At 51.5% G+C, this 23184-nt stretch overlaps 10 protein-coding genes across 10 annotated transcripts; 4 read left to right on the top strand and 6 right to left on the bottom strand.

The window, feature by feature from the left end:
* Positions 1-140: 140 nt before the first annotated feature.
* On the top strand, positions 141-2703 carry CC77DRAFT_932876 (hypothetical protein; the record flags this gene model as incomplete). Its single annotated transcript, XM_018534286.1, has 4 exons — positions 141-763; positions 813-1449; positions 1848-1960; positions 2034-2703. 4 exons carry the CDS (start codon positions 141-143, stop codon positions 2701-2703), a joined length of 2043 nt encoding a protein of 680 aa, XP_018387348.1.
* A 405-nt stretch (positions 2704-3108) lies between these two features.
* Positions 3109-4586, bottom strand: CC77DRAFT_1059841 (HET-domain-containing protein; the record flags this gene model as incomplete). The annotated part of the gene is made up of 2 exons (XM_018528283.1): positions 3109-4406; positions 4466-4586. The coding sequence occupies 2 exons, from the start codon at positions 4584-4586 to the stop codon at positions 3109-3111; spliced, it is 1419 nt and encodes a 472-aa protein (XP_018387347.1).
* Positions 4587-5957: 1371 nt separating this feature from the next.
* Positions 5958-6660, top strand: CC77DRAFT_1059840 (translation machinery-associated protein 20; the record flags this gene model as incomplete). Its single annotated transcript, XM_018528282.1, has 3 exons — positions 5958-5971; positions 6022-6162; positions 6237-6660. The coding sequence occupies 3 exons, from the start codon at positions 5958-5960 to the stop codon at positions 6658-6660; spliced, it is 579 nt and encodes a 192-aa protein (XP_018387346.1).
* Positions 6661-6823: 163 nt separating this feature from the next.
* On the bottom strand, positions 6824-8088 carry CC77DRAFT_756863 (TPR-like protein). Its single transcript, XM_018533111.1, has 3 exons — positions 8077-8088; positions 7093-7937; positions 6824-7044 (listed from the first exon to the last, which is right to left on the bottom strand). The coding sequence occupies exons 2-3, from the start codon at positions 7764-7766 to the stop codon at positions 6987-6989; spliced, it is 732 nt and encodes a 243-aa protein (XP_018387345.1). The 5' UTR covers positions 7767-7937; positions 8077-8088; the 3' UTR covers positions 6824-6986.
* A 252-nt stretch (positions 8089-8340) lies between these two features.
* CC77DRAFT_756773 (mitochondrial import inner membrane translocase subunit tim54) lies at positions 8341-10177 on the bottom strand. Its single transcript, XM_018533110.1, has 2 exons — positions 9921-10177; positions 8341-9871 (listed from the first exon to the last, which is right to left on the bottom strand). Exons 1-2 carry the CDS (start codon positions 10015-10017, stop codon positions 8586-8588), a joined length of 1383 nt encoding a protein of 460 aa, XP_018387344.1. The 5' UTR covers positions 10018-10177; the 3' UTR covers positions 8341-8585.
* Positions 10178-10723: 546 nt separating this feature from the next.
* Positions 10724-12008, top strand: CC77DRAFT_757012 (hypothetical protein). The gene is made up of 2 exons (XM_018533112.1): positions 10724-10876; positions 10928-12008. The coding sequence occupies exons 1-2, from the start codon at positions 10864-10866 to the stop codon at positions 11986-11988; spliced, it is 1074 nt and encodes a 357-aa protein (XP_018387343.1). The 5' UTR covers positions 10724-10863; the 3' UTR covers positions 11989-12008.
* A 3017-nt stretch (positions 12009-15025) lies between these two features.
* Positions 15026-17851, bottom strand: CC77DRAFT_1007425 (DNA ligase 1; the record flags this gene model as incomplete). Its single annotated transcript, XM_018523478.1, has 3 exons — positions 15026-15787; positions 15838-17731; positions 17826-17851. 3 exons carry the CDS (start codon positions 17849-17851, stop codon positions 15026-15028), a joined length of 2682 nt encoding a protein of 893 aa, XP_018387342.1.
* Positions 17852-18293: 442 nt separating this feature from the next.
* CC77DRAFT_1059835 (hypothetical protein) lies at positions 18294-18937 on the top strand (the record flags this gene model as incomplete). Its single annotated transcript, XM_018528281.1, has 2 exons — positions 18294-18360; positions 18423-18937. The coding sequence occupies 2 exons, from the start codon at positions 18294-18296 to the stop codon at positions 18935-18937; spliced, it is 582 nt and encodes a 193-aa protein (XP_018387341.1).
* Positions 18938-19909: 972 nt separating this feature from the next.
* CC77DRAFT_1018917 (60s ribosomal protein-like protein L10A) lies at positions 19910-20807 on the bottom strand. Its single transcript, XM_018524724.1, has 2 exons — positions 20584-20807; positions 19910-20532 (listed from the first exon to the last, which is right to left on the bottom strand). Exons 1-2 carry the CDS (start codon positions 20765-20767, stop codon positions 20063-20065), a joined length of 654 nt encoding a protein of 217 aa, XP_018387340.1. The 5' UTR covers positions 20768-20807; the 3' UTR covers positions 19910-20062.
* A 233-nt stretch (positions 20808-21040) lies between these two features.
* CC77DRAFT_1018916 (cell differentiation protein rcd1) lies at positions 21041-23115 on the bottom strand. The gene is made up of 4 exons (XM_018524723.1): positions 22368-23115; positions 22163-22318; positions 21737-22112; positions 21041-21687 (listed from the first exon to the last, which is right to left on the bottom strand). The coding sequence occupies exons 1-4, from the start codon at positions 22795-22797 to the stop codon at positions 21504-21506; spliced, it is 1146 nt and encodes a 381-aa protein (XP_018387339.1). The 5' UTR covers positions 22798-23115; the 3' UTR covers positions 21041-21503.
* Between the last annotated feature and the right edge of the window lie 69 nt (positions 23116-23184).

Genomic DNA, 23184 nt, shown 5'->3' with positions numbered 1-23184 from the left:
GCAGTACTCTGAATGCAAAGTGTATGTCTACAACCGTCATACTCGCCAACTCTGATTCCTCGGATATCGGATCGTCGGTGGATCTGCTTCTCTCACGAAAACGGCTTGGGGCTAAAGCAGCGTCCAACACCGGCGCCATCATGCAACAGGCCTCCTCGCCTGTCCTCCAGCAGCTCCGGTCACTGCACCCTGGTGCCATTCAGACGCTCCACCAGTCGCCAGATGGAACGCTATACCCCCACAACCAGGTCCTACCGGAGCTTCAGAACCTCCACACGAGCGATGTATACCAACACCAATATGCCCTGAGCGGGCCACAACACCCACCACCACCCTCACATGCCCACGCGCTGCCAGTGCATTTCGAGCAACATGCGCTTCCGCCTTCAGGACCGTACCCGCCTTTTCAGCCGGCGGGCTATCAACACGGCGCAAGTCCACGATTCATGAACGCGCCCCCTCCCCCACTCCAGGACCACGCGCAACAATATCACGCGTCTCCTCCTCAGACGATACAACGCCCGATTCAGCAGCTTCCCCTGCCACCGCCTGCACCGCCCATACTCTCGGCACCGCAACCACTGCCACGGCATGTAGAACAAGCGCCGTTGCCGCATAAGCAAGAGAGTCAGGAGGAGGACACTCCATTGTCCAACCATGGCCAATTTCAAGGCCTGAAGCTCATCCCCAACCCGCCAGACTTGGAGCAATGGAGGGAGAGATTGTTTCACGTGGATGACATGATTACTCTGACTGAGGAGCAGTATGATCTCTCTCTGGCACTTGGGGCCACGTACTGACCTTGACCATAGATTTCAGACCTACTTCCCGCATATCGACAACGTCTACTCGCATCGCTCGACCCAGCGCCACAAACGGAAGCGCTTTGTATCACACTACTGGGACTGTCGACTCAAGGGGCGGCCACCAGGAACCAAGAAGTCCACAGATCCAGACAAGAAAAAGAGGAAGAGAATTGCGAGAGAGCGGGATCTATGCGATGTCAAGATCAAGATCACCGAGTTCTTCGATCGACGCGAGTATGAGGAACAGCTTGGTCGGCGACCGCCAGGCACGGAAAACGATCCGCCTAGCCCGATAGCATCCAACATGCCGATAAACCCAGGTCTTGGTGGAAGCCAGAATCAGAACCCGCAGTTCTTCGGACAGCCACCGTTGCTACCACAGCAGCCGGCTGGAACCTGGGATGTACCTCCAAACATGGGTTCTCAGCCAGGGATGAACATCCAGGAATACCCAACATCATCTGGCTCTTCGTCCAAGAAGTTCTATACGTTTCAGAGAGTCAATGGGAATGGCGGCAATGGCAAAGGCGACGGCGTTGCTGGGCCACATAAACATACACTCGAAGAGAGTGATCGCGTAAAGAAGAACAGCGTCATCAGATGGCAGGCAAAGATCGACAAAGATGACAGGAGGAAAATGCAGGTAAGCTTTCTTGATCTCGTTCGATCTCAGACTCCACACTCCTTTGTATCGACTCATCTGGCCATGATCATATGCAATGGCGATCCACTCTGCCCGCAGATCAAGTGCATACGTCATTTTGATGCATGCTAAGAACACGGATAACCCCCATCACTTACTTTGCGCTGTTGTTTATGACACTGCCCGCTCTATACCCTGATTTCAAGATTCTCACACTGTTCATGAATTCTGTTTCCAAATTTGTTCGCAAATTGCCTTGTCGTTTACCCTCTCCCTGCACACAACCTCCCATTGTCTTAAGCACTACATCCTGTTCAAGCCTTACTTCGTTCCAATCACAATCATCGTTGCGAATCATCAGTGTTCCTGCTCGATACAAAATGACCGACACCAACCAGGGCGGAGATTCTTCCAAGAAGACGTACCACAAGAAAGCCACTGGAAATGCTTTGACGACAGTCAAGAACCATTCGAAAGAGGACGACCTTAAGCTGTACGGTAGCGCGTTCTGGTAAGTAAAGTTCTTAAGATGCGCACCCACAAAAGCGCTTCGGTTTCACGTTCACATTTCTAACATCGATCAGTCCCTTTGTGCAGCGCGTATGGATATCCCTAGAACACAAGCAAATACCCTACCAATACATCGAAGTGGACCCCTACAAGAAGCCTCAAAGCCTTCTCGACGTCAACCCACGCGGTCTGGTACCCGCTATCCGACACGGCCCAACATGGTCAACCCACGAGTCAACCGTCATTATGGAATACCTCGAAGACCTCCAAACCGGATCCCACCTCCTGCCTCCAGATGCACAAACGCGCGCTACCTCGCGCCTCTGGTCTGACCATGTCAACCGCAATATCATCCCATGGTTCTACAAGCTCCTCCAATCCCAAGACTCCAACGACCAAGTTTCTCACGCAAAGGAGCTGCGGGATCAAATCGGCAAACTAGTTGATGCTGCGGATCCCAATGGTCCTTTCTTCCTTGGTCCCCAGATCTCTTTCGTAGATGTACAGATCGCGCCGTGGGTGCTACGGTTGCGCAGGGTGTTGGGACCTTATAGGGGCTGGCCTGAGGCTGAAGAGGGAAGCAGGTGGAAGCGATGGATCGATGCGATTGAGGCGGATAGGAGTGTCAAGATGACTACTAGTACTGATGAGCTTTATTTGGATAGCTATGAACGGTATGCGGAGAATAGGCCGGGGACTAGTCAGCTTGCGGACGCTGTTAACAGCGGGAGGGGCTTGCCTTGAGCGCGGATGGGCCAATATATTAATACTATAGCATCAGTGAGATAATATTTTTCATGCTGACAGGTATGATGCGGTAGATGATGTGATTTGAGATCGGTGGACTGGGTGGACTTTTCGGAATGACGTTTGGCCATCAATACATGCTGATTGTGATTGTCTGGTTGCAATAATTCGACAATTATTTGAGTGAGTAAGAGAGAGACTCCTAGGATCAAGCAGAACCTTAAACATCTAAGGAAGCATTGTTTTGTGATTATTGGTGCAAATAAGTATTTTGTACGCTGACGCATTGCAAGTCTTGAATGTGTATAGCATGATAGCCAAGGCTGAAAAATAATCACGCTGAATCAAAGGTTATATAGCATGGCATATAGTACTTGAAAGCAGGAAGGAACTACAAAGATGTCAAAAAACGGTAAGGATAGTATCCCCGAAGCGCTCCAGTGCTTTCTCTGCATCCTTCTTACATAGCTCCATTACCCCCATCCCAACTCTCACGAACACGAGCTTATGTTCTGGTGCTTCTACCGCCTCTTGATGAACCCCTTCAGGTGCCTCAAATGGCTTAAGTAGCAACCCTTGAAGCTCTAGTCTGCCGTTCACAGATTGGTAATTCCGCCATGGGTACGCTGTACGAATGACCAAGAAGAAAAGAAGTATGTCGGAGCCGTCCTCTAGAAGTGAAGATGAAAGCTTGGCCGTGTCATCCAGCAGACAAGAACAAATATCATCTTCAGTCCACTGATGTCCCTGGTCCCAGCCAGGACCACAACTGACGTGAAGGCTTCCGTTGTTGTATAGACCGGGTAACTCCTTTCCAAAAATACAGTAGGGCGGATCTTTCCTTTCTCTGTACTTTTGCCACATGCGATCGAGTGGAAGTAATGGTGCTCGTAGGGTAATGTGTCCTCCTGATACCATACCCCTAGGATCGTCTGTAGTAGGGTAGACGCGAGCGTTCAACATCTCAGCGACTTCCTCTATATCACATAAAGCCTGTGGTTTTGCTGCGGGATCATGCACCCCGCCTGTAATAGATGCCCAAGACCAGGACGGTGGGTTTGATTGAGAGCCTTCATGCAATTCTGGACGGCTCCCGTGTTCGGTCCACCAAAGTAAGCTCGTTGGCATATGAGATTCCCAAAGTCCCGCAAGATATCTATCTTGGCTTTTCTCAAATAATCGCGTCAAGCTGGATAGCCCAGGTAGTCGATCCCTGTAGAAACTGATCTGACGCCGTGTATAGTGCTCAACAACACTACCCCATATAGCGTTTGGAGTGCGGTGACTAGTGCCGATGATTGGTGGTAGTTTGAATCTGGGAAGCCAGCGAGCCGTACATTCGCACATAGTCGCTTCACGGCAGACGAAGACAATTTCGTCTTTTGTAAAATGAACAATCCGCCTAGAGAGGAGTTCCTCCTGGAAACACCACGCACGCCCTCGCAATGTCAGTTCTGTTTTTTCCGGGAAAGGGGTTGAATCTTGTTCTCGCATTTCGTGGCGCTCTATTCCGCGAAAAGAGAGAGTGTAGGCTTTGCTGTTGTGTTCTATGTTGACCGTCGAGAGCTTGTGACGATTTAGAAGGCCTTCCTGTCCATTCTTTGCGGCCGATGCCGCGATCGTAAGGTATGCGTTCGAGAATATGTCCGCCATCTGAGCAGACTGTTGAGCCCAGTCGGCTACGGAGTCCTGTACAATACCTGCAAATATACAGACTATCAGCCCTAGTAACGATGTAGACGAGACTGATCAAACTTACACAACGAGTCAATCCATATATAATAGATATCAAGCTTGCGTGCCAATAGAATCGCTTCTTGGAATGTCTTAGGCAGATCCGTCCACTTGATCCCGTCCTTTGTGTATTCAGGCAGCGTCATCTTTGTAGTCTTGATCATCGGAGTAAACCCCCAACAGTGAGTCAGGGCTACATATCGAACAGTCTGCTCATCCGGTACTACGGTTCCATCTGGTACGTCGCACAGTCTCGTTTGGAGCACTGTTTGCTGGTTGCCAATATACAACAAACGCTTAGGAACGAATCTCGCAGTACTGGGACTTAGCGAGTCGGAGTACAATTCGTGAGTTGCACATGCTTTGTGCTCGAGATTACAGCTAAAAAGAACGCTTGTGATGAAACGCGCACAATAACTAATCGTTGGGTTGTCACTAAGCGACTCAGAAGAGGCCAGAAACGGCCACAGGCTTTCCTGTCCTATAGTACATCAACTCGATACTCACGTCTCGGGGAGGTTTCTTTCGGTAATAGAAATGTTCCTACCGGATGTAAGATAAAAGTGTCTGTAAACAAAGGCTGTATTGTGAGTAAGAATGGTCCAATGGCGTTGGTGCGTTGAGCAAGCTGGGACGTACGTAGATCTCGCCCCGTCCTCGTTCCCCACTCCCACTGAGGTATACTCAGCCTCGGGGCTTCTACTAACACAGCTCTTCCCCGTGGTATGACCTGTACTCTGCTGTATTCCCAAATAGACTGTCCTATGGTACTTGCGGCCGTCTCACTAACTTCTTGAAGCAGGTCGCACAACTCGCATCCCTTTCCTGCAGCGTCTTTCAAATCACGATACTCGACACTGAAATATTCAGGATTCGGCAACCGTAGCCTTCGGCAAAGCTCGCACTCTACACCATTCTTCTCGTGATCGTGCTCTTCTGTCGATGACTCAGTCAGATGTGGTAAAGCTGCATCTTCAGAGTAGGTGACACGCAACATTCTGCCACTTTCCAGACAATTGACTGATACTTGGAGAGGTGCTTTGCAAAAGCTGAGATAGAGGTAAACGTAGAGCACCAAAGAAAAGCTATGATGATTGGACGCCGCAATAATGAGATGAGGAGAGCTGGCATTGCGAAGGAGCAAGCTAAGTCTCGAACTGATGATGTCAAGCCCAATAGTGACTAGCACACTCTATCTCTTGCTTCTTGAAGCATTACGCTACGAATCCTCGTCAAAGGAACTGGGGTATTAAGTTGAACGGGAAGAAGCGGATTCACTTCAGTATTTACGGAGCCTCTCCACTGCTAGTGATGATCCAGCCCAACGAGAGAATTCTTCGCGCATTTGATAGCAGTTAAAATCGGATGAGTGAGAGAAACGCTGAAGGGAAGTGCACGCGATCCCTGACAGCCCACTAGCGCGTCTTGCGAGGGGCAATCGCGGGGCACCATCCACATAGTAGCAGTCTCAACACCAAACACGCTCTATACACTCAACCCTTCTCACAACCACCACAATGTTCAAGAAAGAGTGGGTCTCTTACGCGTCGTATTAGACAGATGTAGCTGACAAGAAGACAGCATAACCTCGGGCGCAAAGTCCAAGGTGAAATCCAGCGCCCAGCGCGCCATCCGCTCAAAAGTCCTCGAAGAATACCCAAGGTTAGAACCATATATCGAAGACATACTGCCGAAGAAGGAGCAATTGGACTTGGTCAAGCTGTAAGTCGCCAATCGAACCTGCAGCGAAGATGCACAAAGTTCACGAAGCCAAGTACTAACACCTGCATTTACAGACCTGACCGCGTATCGCTCTACACCCTCAACTCCACTCCCCTCTTCTTTCAACACATGGACGACGCGCTCCTACCCCACCTCACACTCGTACACAAATACCCCTTCGCCTTCAACCGCCTACGTATAGACCGCGGCGCAATCCGCTTCGTGCTCTCTGGCGCTACACTCATGGCCCCTGGTCTCACATCACCGGGCGGGCGCCTACCAGGTCCCGAGCTGAGCGACGAGGACAAGGAAAAATACGGCGCCGAAGACCTGAAGGAGGGTCAGGTTGTGGTTATCGAGGCCGAGGGCAAGGAGACGGCGTGTATGGTTGGTGTGCTCAAGATGAGTACGGACGAGATGAAGAAGGTCAAGAAGGGGCAGGCGTGTGAGGCGGGTCATTATCTGGGAGATGGGCTTTGGGGTTTGAAGCTGGATTGATCGGGTGAACAAGCAAGGCTTTTGAAGTCACGAGTCTGAAATCAGGTGTATAGGTCCAAAGTTGCGGATGGCGGTAGAGAGTCATACGAGTGAACGGGTGATTAGGATGAAAAGGCTCTGGTCCGGAAGTCACTCAGGCTCTGATGGCAGATATGCCACGACAAAATATCCCGCGACGTGCATGATAGTCATTGATTCCAAGACGGGATCTTCATGAACACAAAACGGATTTGTACATGGTATCATAATTTTAATCGTGAAGACTGCTTCTTGACAGACCACTACTTACGCTAGCGATCTAGTCGTTACAGTCGATTCGTATCATCTTATTGACCAGCTCCACGGCCAGCTCCAGCGCCTCCGCCTCCCATGAAGCTACGGGCCCTGTGTTTCGTTAGCGACTTGAGGTTTCTACATGGCTTTTTCACTTACATCTCGGCCAGGTTGGGGTCGTTCATGAGATCCTGCATGTTGGGCATACCGCCACCACCGCCGCCGCCTCCTCCTCCACCTCGACCTCCTCCACCGAACTGTTGAGCCATCTCCGCTATCCTGGGGTTGTTCATGAGGTTGCTCATCATATCTGGGTTGCTCATGAGGTTCTGTGCCATTTGCCTCATCATGGGGTTCTGCATCAGACCAGCGAGATCAGGCATTCCTCCGCCACCACCGCCGCCGCCTCCACCGAGCATGCCAGCGAGTGCTGAGAGATCAGGCATTCCACCACCCATACCGCCAGGGGCGCCTCGAGAAGCTTCAGGCGCGCCGACATCTCCGCCCTCCTCTTCGACCTTCTTCTTGGCTGTCTCGTAGCCCTTGCGCATGACTTCTGAGCCGCCACCCTCTGCGTCCATGCCAGACTTGTATGCCTCCATGGCGCCCTTTGCATCGCCAAGAACGTACTTTGCAAGGCCTAGACGCGACCAGGCCTTGGAGTAGTTGGGGTCAGCAGCAACTGCCATCTCAGCATCCTCCTTTGCTAGCTCGTGCTTGCCCTGACCTGAGTATGCGGCGGCGCGGTTCGATAGGTAGATGGGGTTGAGCGGAACGACCTCGAGGGCAGCAGTGTAGTGCTTGACGGCAGCATCATAGTCCTTCTTCTTCATCGCCTCGTTGCCCAGACCCTTGAGCCTCTCTGCTTCATCCTTGTTGGGCCCGCCCGGTCCTGAACCGGCGGCAGGTGTCTGCGGCGTTGCTGGTCGAGCCTCTTTGGCCGACGATGCTCCCTCGGTTGTGGCAGTCGTCTTTCCCTTGAGCTTCTCATAGACGTTGTAGATTGCGAGCAGGTTCTGGTCGCCAATGGCGTCCTTCTTTGCGGCCTCGTCGGCGGGATCTACCTTGAAGGCTTCGGCGATGCAGTTGGCGGCGACTTCGAGCTGCTCAGCGTCGTCGGGTGCTACTGACCCGTCGGTCTGCGAGGTCTGGAGGAAGTCAAGGATCGCGAGCGCGAGGCGCTTCTTCGATTGGAAAGCCTATGGTTGTGTGAGCGACTGTTTACTTAGATAAGTGTGGGGCAACTTACCATGACGGCGTGATGTGGATTGTCGAACGGTGTCGCAGGCTCGTTGTGAGGCGTGCTGTAGTGAGTTTCCTGGTAATAAGCTTATGAACAGGTGTTCTGGTAGCTATGGGATTATGGTTGGTTGCGAGTTCTGAGATGCATGCAGCGATACTCGAAGCTTCCAAGGTTCCTTCGGGCAATTGGCGGGGCAGTCAGCCGCCTGGTCAGTGCCAAGCTGCTACCACCAACTTTTGGTATGCACTGTTGCAACCCGCCCAAGGAAGGAAGAAAGAAAGATTGCATGTTGATATCTGACTTGTTGAGGTCTTATACAAGCCGCCGAATGTTGTCATGTACACGTCTACTCTTACACCCCACTACTATATAACACATGCTAGAAGGTGAGATGGGTATCTACAGGTCTTTAATCGTCGCTCAATCCTTCCCAAGCACCCTTGGGCTTCTCCTTCGGCCACAGCGAGCTGAACCATGATCCTTCTGATGGGAGAGACACGCTATTTGCGCGCGCTTCAACCTCAGCATCTAGTGCAAACTTTCGCATGCGCTCAGCAATTCTCGGGTCCAGCACCATTTCGTCTAGCCATACCCTCTCCTTGGTCTCACCTTCTTCACGCTTTCGTGCAGTCTTGGACCAATCTGGCTCTTCGTGAGAGAGCAATCGTTGTTGCTCCCATTGTGCGTTACTGTGTCCATCTTCCTCGTTTGTGACAGGCGCTTCGCCTGCAGTCTCAAATGGTCGGTATGCACCAAGGACAGCAGCGGCAGTTTCCCTGCCAATGACATCCGCCGCTTGTCGCCTGTTCAAGAAACGGTACATACGGATGGGAAAGTTAAAGAATCCAAGGAGGTGGGGGAGAGGTACTACGGCGGCGGGGCCGAGTGCTTGTGGGCAGTTTTGGGAGAGCACGGCGTTTTGGTATTCGGCTGTTGAGATGTATGGTGGCGGTTGCTTCTTCTTCTTCTTGGGTTTCGTCTCCTCCTCTTTAGGCTTCTCGGCATCTTCTGGTTTGGGAGCTTCGGTAGCGGTGGGTGACGCATCATCGGCCGTAGCAGATGTGGTGCCGTCAGTGGACGTTTCGGTGGACACAGGTGTGGGTTCGACCGCAGCGACCGGTACCTCGACAGACGGTTCTGCTGATGGTGGAGCATCTAGAGGTCCTAGCCAACCCTCATGCAGTCCTCGAACATATTCTTTCCATGTGTGTCTTCCAATGACGATGTCTCCTCCCGGTCCATTCCACCCATTGACGCCTGCTCGTTGCCTTAGACCTTCCAACTCCTCCTCGAGTCCTGGTTCCAGCGGTTCAGCAGTCGCCTCGCCCCTCTTCTTTCTCAGCTTCCGTATTCGCTCTGCTAACCCAGCTCTTACATCTCCTTCCCTTCGGCCCTCTACCGCGTCCCAGTCCAGCGCCGCTGCAACGAGAATGGGCTTGACATATTCATGGAAGTGATCGCGTGCGGGTACTATTCCATCTGCTGGCGGTGCAGACAGGAATATCGTGAGTTTCCGAGGCAGCTGGTGTACGTCCAACGGCTCGTGTGCAATGTGCTCGACAACTGTTGCCCATTTCTGTTGTATGCGCTTTTTCTGGCGACGGTCGTACATGACTGCCGCAGTCCATGATCCGGTAATCGAGAGAAATATCATCCAATTGCGCGAGGGGAGCCTCAAGCGGAGGTTTGGCAGGCCTGCATTTGTTAGTCGTTGTACTCCACACGAGATAGAAGAAACGCGCACCCATCATCCTCCAGACAGGATTCGGAGGCTTCTCAGGTTTCTTGGGTCCGGCAGAAGCCTCGCCAGTAGGCGGTGCTTTTGCATCCGGTTCGGCCATGCTGTTGTTGACTGCGATGGTGGTAGCAATGTTGGTCGCGCGCCCAAAAATTTCCTGACGCCCGTCGGCGAGCGCGGGATTGAGTCGGAGCAGGCTAGCCACCAGTCTCAACGACCTTAATTAGCGAGCCGCGTTCCCCACCACAGCCCCTCACCCCTCCTTGCAATTCTTCAGGTTTGGATTGGGACGTTCCAGTGCGTGGGACACAGAACGCGCTAACGAGTACTTCTCAATTTTCGCTAAGAATATAGTTGGAAAAGATTTGAATTTCTTCATCAAAACGAATCACTTCGGGTAAGCTCAATTCGCTCACATCGTCGTTACACACCAGCTAACAACCCTATCGTGGTATGGTCTAGTGGTATGACGTCGCGTTGTGGCTGGCGGACACCTAGTGTCCCGATCCAGATCCGCGCCAGCCTGGGTTCGAGTACGTTTGATCCCTCACAAATGGTGGTCCTGAGACATCTTCTAACATGTCTACAGTTCCCAGTACCGCCAAATTTGCGACATATCTTTTTTGCTCTTGTACTTGACTTAAATCTTTCCACAGGTACCGAGAACATTCTTTTTGCTCTCCTCCACTAGTCCGCATAGAATCTGGGGTGCTTCAAGCGCATTGTTCTCACTGTATCTACTGCCTGTCTTGCATGCGTGTGCTTCTGTATACCTAGGTAGTGAGTCACCTCGCGTAGCAGACAAAACCTCGCTTCCCGACGACCGCCCTTCTCTCGTCACCACCTACACAGCTCTATTGTCAACTTTGTGAAAACTGTAATATATCGTATCTTTCAAAGCTCTTAAAAATGCTTCAGCAATTCAAGCAAGACCAGACACGTACCAAAAATGCTCTCCGGCAGTAAGTATCTCCACAACTTGTAGTCTTCCCAAACTGATCACAAGTAAAGAGACATTCTTTACCGTGAATCACATCTTGCGAGTGTCAAATCAGGTGGGGACAACTTGCTTGCCGCGGTTCATAGCTACACACACGATGCAAACATGGAGATCGTCACACGAGTTTTACAACTACCCCAGGAACTACGTGACGACATATATATGCATCTATGGGAACTCAACGACAAGCATGATCCGAGTCGCAGTCTGCTCTACTGGTGGGATTCTTTCGACGAGCCTTGGTTCTCCAGAGACGATGATCCTAACAAATTACGATGGCTAAGGACACCGTTGATGACACTCCGACCTCCGCACTTCATCGACAAATGCTTTGTAGGACCTGTCTTCGCTAAAGAGGCTCTCAAACAACTTAAAGATTCTGTGGGTAAAGATCTTCGGCCAATCGGGGAGAGAAACCCTGTCGCCGAATGCGGATTGCTCGACGCATCCATGGATGACTTTGTAGAGAAGGACGTTTTTGGAGTTGGGATAACAGTGGAAGAGTTGGTACGCAACTTGGACTTACGGGTAAACTTCCAGTGCGATGCATTGACCGACAACGAATTTGCCGAGATCCAGAAGAGCAAGACACATGATCGAGGATCACTTGGGGCAGGTGCAACGACATACACACGGGACGACTATCTCCGAGACCTCGGTGACGGCGTCGCGGCTCTGCTAAACATTCCACACACGGAACGTGTTACCACTCATAATGAGCATGGTCGACATCTGAATACTAGAGCCAGAGTCATCACCTTAGCAATCAGGCAAGAAGACGACTTCATATGGAGGGATCATTCCGCCATACTAAAACTTGTCGCTCGAGCTTATCACGGACTAAGGGCAAAGGGCTTCGCAGTCAAGGTACAGTACTACAGTGAAGAGATTGAATTGAAATTGTTGTTTGAAGACGACGTCTGGGAGTGGACAAGCGATGATTGGGACAGGAATTTGATTTGGAAGAACACGTTTGGGATAGGTAGCGGCACCTCACCCCAAAGATACGTTTGGGCACAACTTCAGGAACATTTGTTTCGACGCCTAGATAACGACAGCCTCATCGGGAGTTAAAGAACTATACAGTGGGCATTAAGTACGTGTAAAAACGTGTCAGGGGCGGCCTTGAATAACTTGAAAGTGATACACCAGGTCCAAGTATAAGATAAGTTTGGAAAAAAGATGTTTATGCAGGTCCCAGATATGGCTGCCCTCTCGGGCTGAACGGTTGATCAGCCGTGTCTGGATTTTGCAATTTTGGATCTGGCGCATCCCAGGTGGTGTTGAATCCGCATCCTCAGCTACTCTGCATGGGCAGCAAATCTGAATCTTTTCTCTGCTCTTGACTATCGCCGGACTTGTCGACACTACCACTGCGACCACCACCACTGCTACCAATACCGCCATCGGCCTCGGTGCTCTCACTGTCCCTACTACTTTCCATCGTCGAAGCAAACTGTACAAGCATGTTACCATGCCTAACAGTATCGACGATATCTTTTGGATCCATACCAGCTCTGATTCTTGCTAAAAGTTCTCCCGCCTCCTCCTCCGGCAGATCTCTGAGCAATTGGAACAGTTCTTCCAGATACCTATGTCTCCGTTTGGTCTGCGTGTTCTCCGTTTCCGCGTACTGGCAGGGGCTGTCACGGGCCACGCATTCACTGCAGCTGGGTCGTTCGCCGTTACACTAGATGGTTTGGAACGATCAGAAGGGCTACTCTCGCTGATATTCAAACCCAAAGTTTTATACATGTACTAGGTCATGGTACCTTGCTTTTACGAACTCTGCACGCTACACAAGCTAGAGGCACGCGAGCTCGCTTCGATTGTGTGGGTGGAGCCTCGTTCCTCGGTGAAGCTGCGGGGAGAAGAGGGCGGAGAGGGCGTGTCGTAGCACTGTCGCTTGGACTAGCTTGATTCAACTGTTGCTGTTACATTCCGCACGAGACAGTACTTGGGCTAAGTTCGCTTGTTCTTTTGAAGGCGACTCGGAAGCAGACTACCATTCCCAGACGCTTTGGTTCAAACAGAGGCTTGAAACGAATCTCTACGTGGCCATGGAGAAAAAGGGGGGTGTGGCATGCAAACTTGGCAAGAGGGTTGGGCAACCAAGAAAGAAAGAGTCCGGACGAGCGAGAAGTGCATAGAACTGCAGGCAACCACAGAATGAGAAACAAGAAAGAAACTGCACTCATCTCCACTTGTACAACTAAAAAATACGGCTAAGTTTATCTGAAAACTTGGCTCTTTCATAACATCAAGATTACCCAAACCTCCGCCTTCTAGATCAGACGTGTCCCTCGTTTCGAGTTTCCTAATTTCGCAGCGAGTCGTGATTCTCATGGATATGTAAAAGTTCGCTAACGGGGCCTTCCAATCGCGTTACATGTAGCATGATATTGCCACAGGGCTCTGGACCCTGCATATGTATGACTGCCGATGAACTAAGCCCTAAAGGTACTATGAGGGTTTTGTACTCGGATGCCATTGTTTGTGATTGAGGCTATTTCGTCTTGGTTTGCCATGTAAGAATGCGGTCCAAGCAAAAAGCAGCCGGCCATTATCTCCGACGCTACCGTATCCGCTTTTACTCGTGAGTGGTGTGTCACAACGGGTTCCGGCAGTGCTAAGTGTTGGGAGCCTTGTGTATCGCCGATTGCATGTAGTGTCTGCGACTTGTTGTACTGTAGAGGGTGTCGGCGCGGGGGCTGACTGCTAAGCGCCGGTTATACGTTCTGGCTTCGGCGTCCCACTGCCTAGTCGGCATGATACCCAGAAAATCGTACTGTTTCCTCAGCGATGATGGTCTAGCCCTCTCTTAGTCTCTCTACGAATCCTATCAGAGAACACCTGGATTAGTATAGACTTCATTGATCTGCGACATTCAGGGCAACATCCCGCGAAAATAGTACATGATGGCTGCCCAAGCAGTGACACGAGAAACGACAACAACGTGTGTACAATAGATGAATACAAATTTCATTCCAACGAGGAAAAGCGAGACACCAGGAATATAGGCTAATACTACCAACACAATAACTCCTTCATGCACGAACGACACCCCTTTCAACATCAACTGCGTACATACCTGCCTGCAAGAGATTCCCGTCCCGAACCAATATTACCCTAGAACCCGGGCCGTCTCAAACAGGGACTTCAATTGCGTCAAAGTAAACAGGAGTACCATCCTAACTGTATCTCCTCACGGCTCTAAGCTCCGCGGAGCAGCCCAGGTGTCGATCCCTCTCAAGAGACTCATACCAGACGGAGATTGCAGACACCACTACGCGGGCTGTCACGACTGTGTTGGTACAGTGCGCGGCGCCAATCAAAAGCGGGGGTTGCTTCGGAACGAGTCCCTGTTGGAGTGCGGAAGTTTGTGCCGCTCATCCTCGCAGACTCTGGTGGAGTTTTGCTTATAGTTGTGGGGACTGTGGCGTGTGTGTGGATATACAGTTGAGCTGCCACTAGTATTTTTCAGCCTGGATGATATCGGGAGATGGCGACGCCGTGATCCGCAATGGAATTCGTTGTGCAGCTGTTGTGGTTGTGGTGGTCCAGGGTGTCGTTCAAGCCTTGGGGTCTCTTGGGAGGCCTCAGTGCGAGCGGACGAGTCAGTACCAAACACGAATCAACTCGATTCGTCCGTACACGCAACTTCTGTTGCGCTTTCGATTCTATGGCACCATAGCATGATAAGATTCGTGTCGCATTGGATACCTGCAAAGAAGCTTGTCTTCCAGAAGTTGTATCAGATACCAGAGACAGAGATGTAGATTATCCTATATCTTATTAGCCTATTCAGGAATATGCACAGTGAGTGCCTTTGGATATACGTCTAACAGTACACAAGCCTTTCCACTCTCTGGCGGCGTTACTTCTATGTGCTACTGCCCGCGCTCCTGCACACTGCCTAATTTTCAGTTGCTACATGGCCATCACACATTCTCCTCCAAGAGCAAAAGCACAATTCAGAATTCAGTAGAGGACGGAAGTAAACGATCTGGAAACTTGGGCATTATTATACTAAAGTGATTTCGTCGCGAGATATGACATGACCTCGTGCAATGTTATCCGTCGTCGCGCTTGACCTGAATCGTCGACTACCTTAATACTCAAAGTCATCATCAGCACTTGGCCCCTTGTTCTTACTGACACTCTCCTGTCTTTGATACATCTCAGCAATCATGCGACTAGAGCTGGCCTGGTCTGGCTTCTTGTCATCTCTCTCCTTGATGAACCTGGGGAACCTCAAACTGACACCCTTGCCACCACCAGAGACCTCATCCGCAGCAGCTCTGTACCGCGGTGACAAGGTCAGATCGGCCGTCTTTACTTCCCAGACATAGCGCGGCTCGAACCAGACGTCGGGCTGGTCTTTATTGCCGGTGGAGTGTGTGTAGAAGGGTTTGGGGCGGTCGATAACGATTTCGGATAATGTCTTGTGCAAGGTCTCGAGAATGGCCTCCGAGAAGCCGGTACCAATGTTACATACTGTCTCATACTTCTCGGTCGAGGGGTTGTAGCAGGCGAGAAGGAAGGCGCCATACCAACTTGTACGCTTGCCCTTGCCATAGTACGCTCCTAGGACGACGAGATCCAGAGAGTCGCCGACACCAGCAAGATAGTCTTTCTTGACCTTGAGCCAATTCTGTGAGCGCTTGGATGGCTCATAGAAGGACTCTGGTCCGTCTAACATCTTTACCATGAGTCCTTCGCTTCCTGACTTTACGGAGTCTTCAAGGAGGGTTTGGATCTCTTCCAACTCGTTGGTGTTACCATACTTGGCGAACGCGAATTCTCCTTCGACAGGTACAAACACTTCATTGAGATGTTCACGACGCTCACGGAAGGACTTGGTCACAAGGGCCTATGAATGTTAGCACTGACACGATAATGAATGAAATCAGACAAACTTACCTCGCCGTTCAGGTAGAGGATGTCGAAAGCGAAGACGCAGACTTTTACCTTGACGTCTTCGACCTTGACATCTTTCCTCTTTCGCGTCATGAGTTGCTGGAACGGTAACACTTTCTTTTCTACCATGTCCCAAGCCACCGTCTCGCAATCAAGAACGAAGCTCTTTGTACCTTCTTTGACCCAAGTCGGTAGTTTGGCGAGAATATCAGGGTACTTCTTCGATAGATCCTCAGAATTCCGAGAGAAGATGTTCGACACACCTCGGTCACTCTTGCCAGCGCTTGGAGCTATGGTTGCCAACTCCATCTTTTCACCTTCTTGCTTTGCGTCATGCGCAACAAAATGTATCTGCGCCCGCTCACCATCGTACTTGTATTCGCAGGTGAAGTCTTTACCTTCGAAGCGATCGAGCACTTCTGTAATTGACTTTGTCGGTTTTGCCAACATAGGCTTAAGCGGTACACCAGGCTGTAGGCGGCAGTTCTCTCGCAGGTTCATGATACCATGTTCGAGCATTGCGGGGATAATGACTTCGTAGCTGGGAAGCTCACTATAGACTGTTTTCAGCATGGCCTCGGCCTTTGCCAAGTCTGCTGTTGATGGCGTCTTGCCCTCCTGGGACATGTCATGGAATATCATAGCTTGCGCAACAGCGACTACGACAGTCTTCTCAGCAAGACCTAATCGAAGTTTTCCTTCTAGTGTTCGGACGATGAACTTGGCTTCGCTAGGCCCACCCTTGTCCTTCTCGATATCGATATGCTTTCCAGCGTTGTGCGCATCGGCTGCTGACAGGAGCTTCTTGATGCCGTCGACCTTGCGCCCTTGAGCTCCCTGTCCCTCAACAGTAGCAATGCCTATTAGTCCCTTTCGTACGCCTTCTATGGTTAAAGACTTGGGCTTGAACATGGTGGGTTGTTTCGAGCGACTCTTCGCTGCAACGAGCCCTAGATCACCGATCTCATTCTGGTCACTCTTGATTTGTTGCAAGTTTCGTCCGGTACTCTCAGAAATAGCCTTCATGATAAGAGACTCGCCGATACCCAGCTCGATGCCTGCGTAGTCGGCTGCGAGTTTGTTGACCATTAGCATAACAGTCGGTAGCATATCAGATGGAGTTAATCGTAACACTTGACGAAGGAAAAGTGAGCAGTGGGCGAGAATCTCGAGACGTTTTGTCGTCATCTCGATTTTCGAAAACGTTGTGCAGAGTGCGGCGTATGGCACTGGCTCACCGGGTTTCCAGTCAGGATATGGGTCTTTGATGTTGGACGAAAGAGTAGTCTGGACCTTCTTCCTCGCCTTGGTCTTGACCTCTTCTGGTTCCTCCTCTGAGCTCCCCACCTCATCTTCCTCTTCCTTGTTTGAAACAGCATCATCCTCCACAGGCACAGGTGACGATTCGGCCCCCTTCTTGCTCTTTGCAACCTTGGTTGGCGCTGAGACTTCCTCGTCGTCATCTTCTGGTGTCGCAGCTTTCGGTTTAGCGGCCCTCTTCTTTGACTTTTCTGGTGCTTTGTCGGCCTTTGGCTTCGCAGGAGCTTTCTTCGGGCTGTTCTTTCCTTCGGTAGTTTTCCGTCGTTGGCGTTTCGTCGGGGGCTCTTCTTCGGATTCTTCCTCTTCTTCCTCTTTGATCTGCCTCTTCTTTCCCGTGTCAGATGCTGTACTGTCGACTTCCATGGCATCGTCGTCCGTCTCTACCTCTTTCTTAACCGGTGCCCTGACTTCTGCATCCGAATCAACGTCGTCATTCTGCCCCTCTTTCACTTCCTCTGGCGATGAGCGAGGCTCCTCTTTGGTCTCTACCTCGTTCTTTACAGGCTTCGGTCTTGTGGAAAAGGACAGTTTCGATTGCTGCTTTGTTGCGTCGCCGTTGGGTTTTCCGAAGAACTTTCTGTAGACACACCGTCAGTATCGCAGGATAACTCAATGGATACAGTCCGATGTTGCCGCCGCACCCTAAAGTAGTTTGGGAAGACTTGACATACCCGAGAGTAGCCTGCTTGGGAGCCATGGCTACGAAAGTGCGGACGTTGTGTGCGCCACTAGGCTGTTGAGGGTAATTGCAGCGCAGGAAGATGGATGAAGATTGCAATGGTCGAATTGAAGGCAGTAGAGTCAATTTGTAACGCGGTGTGAAAGAGCAACAGGCAGCATTGAAGCGGAAGGGCATGCTCTGAGGATGGATTGAGACGGTGGTCTAGGCGGCAGGCGCGTCGCGCCTGCCTGCCGAAACGCGAAAGTTGAACGGACCCCCCGACCCCTGCTGACATCATTAAGCCGACATGGATTAGGCGGCATCTTGAGCATCATCACTTTTGACACATACAGTCTCACAACCCTACAAATCATCTTGTCTACTACTATCGATTGTCTTCAAGCTGGCGACCTACTTCTGGAAACGCTCGGAGCCGTCTACTTCCACTACCCCCTCCCAGCCATCATCGCCGCTCAAGATGTCGAAACCCTCTGCGCAACCTCGCCTCACGCCACAATTCTGCTTCAACCAGACCGCACTGCGAGGTCAGCACCCCAACTGATTTGCTAGCCAGCTCACTAACTAATACACAAGTCGGCTGAAACAGACTTTCTTCGTATATCACGCGGCGCGATTGATGATTCCATCACACAGAACCTTAATGCTCTTCTTACACCAGCGCAACGAGGCTTCGATCCGACATCCACAAGTACACGACAGCTGCCATCGCCCGGCCACGGTCGGTCCTTAGAACCAGAACAGTGTGAGGGTTTCAAAGAGAAAGTGCTGTTCCCAAGCTGGGCAGTACGATCGGATGTACTAGACTATTGCGCGGGTGTTGCGACATCACCGGATCCCGACAATCCGGATAGTGTATTGCGGCAGATTGAGGACTCCAAGGCACGAGAACGGACTGTGGACGAGCGATTAGATCCATACTCGGGACGTTATTTCCCACAGGAAACAAGAACAGAGAGTCTAGCCATGCTCATGCGCAACGAGCGGGCGGTTGAGAAGATCATACGGATGAGGACGTGGAGCATGCTGGGCGAGCGGTGCGGCATGACCAACGAGACAGCCGAGGTGGCGTTCGACAAGTGGAGAGAGATGCAACGACGATGAAGTAGTCTAAGTCGCTAGCCTCTGTATATATTCGACGTATAGACAGCATTGTAGTATGTCATACAATCTCCTCTCCTTGCATAGGTCAAAGTATATAGCGATGGCGCATGCGTGTACGATGAATTACGCTCCCAGATTTCCGAGGGCCTCAAGACTGCAACTTGAATAACATGGTCGCATACAGTAGAAAGCGCTCAGTCCAGACTGACGTATTCCCAAAGCTAGCACAGCAGCTTCGTACGTCGGCGACGGGCGACCACAAGGTTCGCATTGTAGAGTGCTGCCCCACAAAAACGCCAAAAAGTCTCTGCGCAAGACGTCCGAACAGCAGTTCAACGACAACGAAGAACAGTGCAGCACGCAAGCATTCAGACAACGGCTGTCAATGCGTCTCACTCAGAAAACACAATGTATCGTAACATAAAGGAATGTCCCACACCACCCCACAACTCCAATCCATCTTTTCACGGATAATTGCAATTGGTAGGAAAGGCAGGCGGTATCGATCTACGGGGCCGGGAACGGAGAACTATCCACAGAAGAAAGAGGGATAACTCTCAGCAAGCCGCTTTCGCGGAGCCACGATTTTTAGGTATGTAGATTACCAACTGATGATGGAGAAAGGGAAGGAGGGACGGAGAGCTGCGTGGTTTTGTACACGACGCCAAGCCGCTAGGAAGGCGTTAGTCAGCGGTGCGCACAGAGCTGGAAGAGTCTGCGGCGGGCTGGGAAAAAGTTCGGTAGTGGGGCAGCGTGCGGAAGAGAGGTTGGGAGCATCATAATATGGCCGTGCGAGACAGAGAATTCAATAGACAACCGGACGTTACCCTTCATATGGATAGCATAGGCTCAAGACGAGGGTCCAGTTCCGGTGCACGGGTCAGGTTCAATATGAAGGTAGAGGCTCAAAGACATGGTTCGGGTTCACACGACAACATACACAGTCAAGCATGCACAGACGAATGCAAAAGTATAGATGGTCAACGGGTTCATGCATGCATTCAAGCTAGCTAGACCCATCGGGTGGTATTCATTCCATCGAGATTCCGTAAGATCGTAATCCGTAGCGAGTCGTCTTTCGACAGCCAGCTACGACATAACCCAGCAGAAGTAACGACCGACCCTCTAGTAGAGGCGCTTGGGGGGGCTCATGGTGGCCTTGATGGTCAAGGAGCCCACGTTCTGCCATCCCTTCTTAAGAAGAGAGACGAGGTAGTTGATGGCCAACATGATGTTACCGATCAACTCGTCCTCAGTCATGCCAACGTTGCCAATAGCGACACCCATGCAGAGAACCTTCTTCAACTGGAACTTGATGGTGGACTTGACTTCGTTCATCTTGTTGGCGAGGTCCTCAGCGTGGGAGACGGGAGTGGGGAACTTTCCAGCCTTGGAGAGACCGGGTCCGAGGAGACGGGGAATCTGCTTGATGAGGGCGTCGGAGGCGATGAAGGCATCGTACTTCTTGGCGAGCTTCTTGATGAGCTTCTTGTTCTTGTTGAGCTTCTTCAAGTCGTCGGTGCTCATGGCGTCGACGCCATGGTGCTTGGCACGGTCAATGTCGTGCTGGTCACCAAGAACGCAAAGGCTCATGCCTGGTATCTGTTAGCCTGCGCCCTTGTACTGGCATGCTGATATCGACTTACGAGGACGAGGAAGGGTGGGGAGCTTGATGGTTCCAGAGAAACGCTTGTCACGCTGGGGGTCGTAGTTCTTGAGACCGATCTGGAGCTCGACGGTCTCGAGGAAGTTCCTCTTCTTGGTCTCGTTGGAGTACTCGAGGAGCTGTTGAACGTTCGTGCGAACGCCGGCGACAGAGATTTTCGACATGTTGGCTGGTGTGTCTCCCAGAGGATATCGTTTCCTTTGGTGGCTCTGTACGGTGGTGGTTGAAGAAAAGAAGTGGGTGGCGGCGGATTTGGTGCATTGTGGACGCGAGGCCGCTAGCGAAGGCTGCGCTAAGCCGTTTTGGCGCGTGTGTGACTGTTACGCAGAACGCCGATAGAGGGCAAAGGGCTGAGCATTCGGCAACTTGGACAAGGCCCCGATATTCACGTACGCTGAAGACCTGCAGATTTGCTTGCTTGCTTGCTAATATCGTCACACGTGCCCCCCATATCACTAATACGGGAATACGTCTTTATAGAAGCACGCTTGCATTGCCCATCTGTATGAAGAAAATGATATATATAATACAGTACACTTGCTTTTCCTCCTAGGATCCGTGCATTGATGAGTGCACTACGCCATGCAATGCCCGAGAACTCCTCGCCATGACCATGAGTGTTAGAAGAAAGTAACAAGGCAAGTGAAGGAAGTAGCACCTGCAAGATACAGTGTTGCTACGGGTATCCCATGTGAGAAACCCTAACGCCATAACCGCACCATTTTCGTAAGCCAAATCCGATCGAACTGAGGGGTATGTCGTCTACGCGTGCTGCCACGCCAAATGAAGCAAAGCCGAAGCCAGAAATACACAGAAGGCGAAGAGGGGGTATTCAAGAACGCTGAAGTGACCCGGCCAGATTGTCAATGTTGAGTGTAAGAAGCCGCGCAGCCAGTCCTTTTAATGCATAAGCTGCTGGTTGTTCGCGGCATCGACGACATTGTCAGAGAGGTTGATCAGGAGTTGGGCAAGACAGCGCTTCGTGGCCGCATCATCTCGTAGAACTGAGGAGAAGGTGGCGTCGCGGAGAGGCTCTGGCAGGCACTGACGCAGCGCTTCACGAGCACGGGCGTTGTCGCTCAAGCTGTTGAAGTTAATCACATGTACAAAAGGCAGAGATAGGAGAAACTTACCGGAGAAAGCAGCGCACAACGTGCTTGAGCAGGCGGACGGTTTGCTGCTCCACAAGCTGGTTGACCATGTTGCTAAGTACGGTGCCTACAGCATAGAAGCGCTCATAAGTCTGACATATGTAAGCAAGACCAATGTCATCTAGCAAGATCTTCTGGACAATAAATATTGCCACTGTCTTGCTGAGCTCTGAGCCGGTCTCCATGATACGCAGACAAAGCGGGATGATCTCAGTTGTCAGGAGGAAGTTGATAACTTCGGAAGAGTCGTTCTTGACAAGAGCACCGATGACACCCAAGGAGGTAAGACGGAGGTATTCGAAGGGTCGCGACTTGGACGTTGTGTTGAGGAATGGGTAGAGGAAGAGAGGAATGTGTGCTATAGGTACGTTAGTCGCGTCGCCTCAGTGCAGTTGGCATCTGACCTACCGCTCAAGAACAAGCCACGGGTTTCGGTATGAGAAGCGACACATTGAAGAAGCGCAAGAGCGTTACAAACACGGTTTGAAGCAGCGGCGGTCAATTGCGAAGGGTTGAGCAGCGGGTAGACGGAGATGATCTCTTGGAGGAGGGAGGCCATGACACCTAGGGTCGTTAGTATCCAGTCGCATGCTCGATCATACAATTCTCGTACCGAAAGAGTGCCAGAGAATCAGAGCCAGCTCCGGAACTTGTTCTCGCTTCTTACTCAATTCCAAGAGAGCCGCTTCACGCGTGGTAGGCTTCATGAGCTGAGCTATCCACTCCAAAACGCGCCTGTTCTCCTCCGTCATTCCAATATCGGATGCCTGAACGTCGTTGGCGGGCCCGCGGGGAACGGCATTATTGCCGGGGATAGCGGTGCCATTATTGGCGGCGAGTTGTTGGTGATACTGTCGTTGGGCAGCCGCCTGGACAGCCTGGGCCTGTTGTTGGGCGTGCAACTGTGCGGCTTGCGCTTGATGTTGTCCGTGCTGGCCTACATGATGCTGGGGCTGCTGGTGATGGGCTTGGGTTTGAGCGGGCCAGTCGCCGTACTGCTGCTGCTGCTGCTGCTGCTGCTGATGCGCGAGGAAATGTTGCATTGGCCGCGAGTACCGACAGGTTCGTATTGATTGTGGGTGGGGGTAAGGTGGGAAGGTCTGCGCGACTATATATGGGGAGCGGCGATTGCTTGGAGCGGGCACGTGGATTCAGGGTCAGACAGTGGACAATCAGGCGTGGTGAGTTCGTTTTGGCGGCACTCGAGAGATGAGGTCGCGAAACACCCCACTGGATCCAACGCCTTGGCGGCGCACGCGGGAGCTCGAGCTTTCGACCGAGATCGACGCCGCCTCCGCATCAGGTGAACCTTAGGCAGCCGCCTATACAGTGAGAGAGCCGTACAAGAGCAGCCTCACCATAGTGAAGTTGGAAGGCAACCGCGATATGTTTCCAGAGGCACATGATGCACATCAAGGGTCCAAAAAGGG

Source organism: Alternaria alternata (assembly GCF_001642055.1).
Source record: "Alternaria alternata strain SRC1lrK2f unplaced genomic scaffold CC77scaffold_7, whole genome shotgun sequence".
Taxonomy (NCBI): domain Eukaryota; kingdom Fungi; phylum Ascomycota; class Dothideomycetes; order Pleosporales; family Pleosporaceae; genus Alternaria; species Alternaria alternata.
The sequence above is the reverse complement of the archived record's forward strand: the minus strand, read 5'-3'. Positions and strand labels throughout refer to the sequence as shown.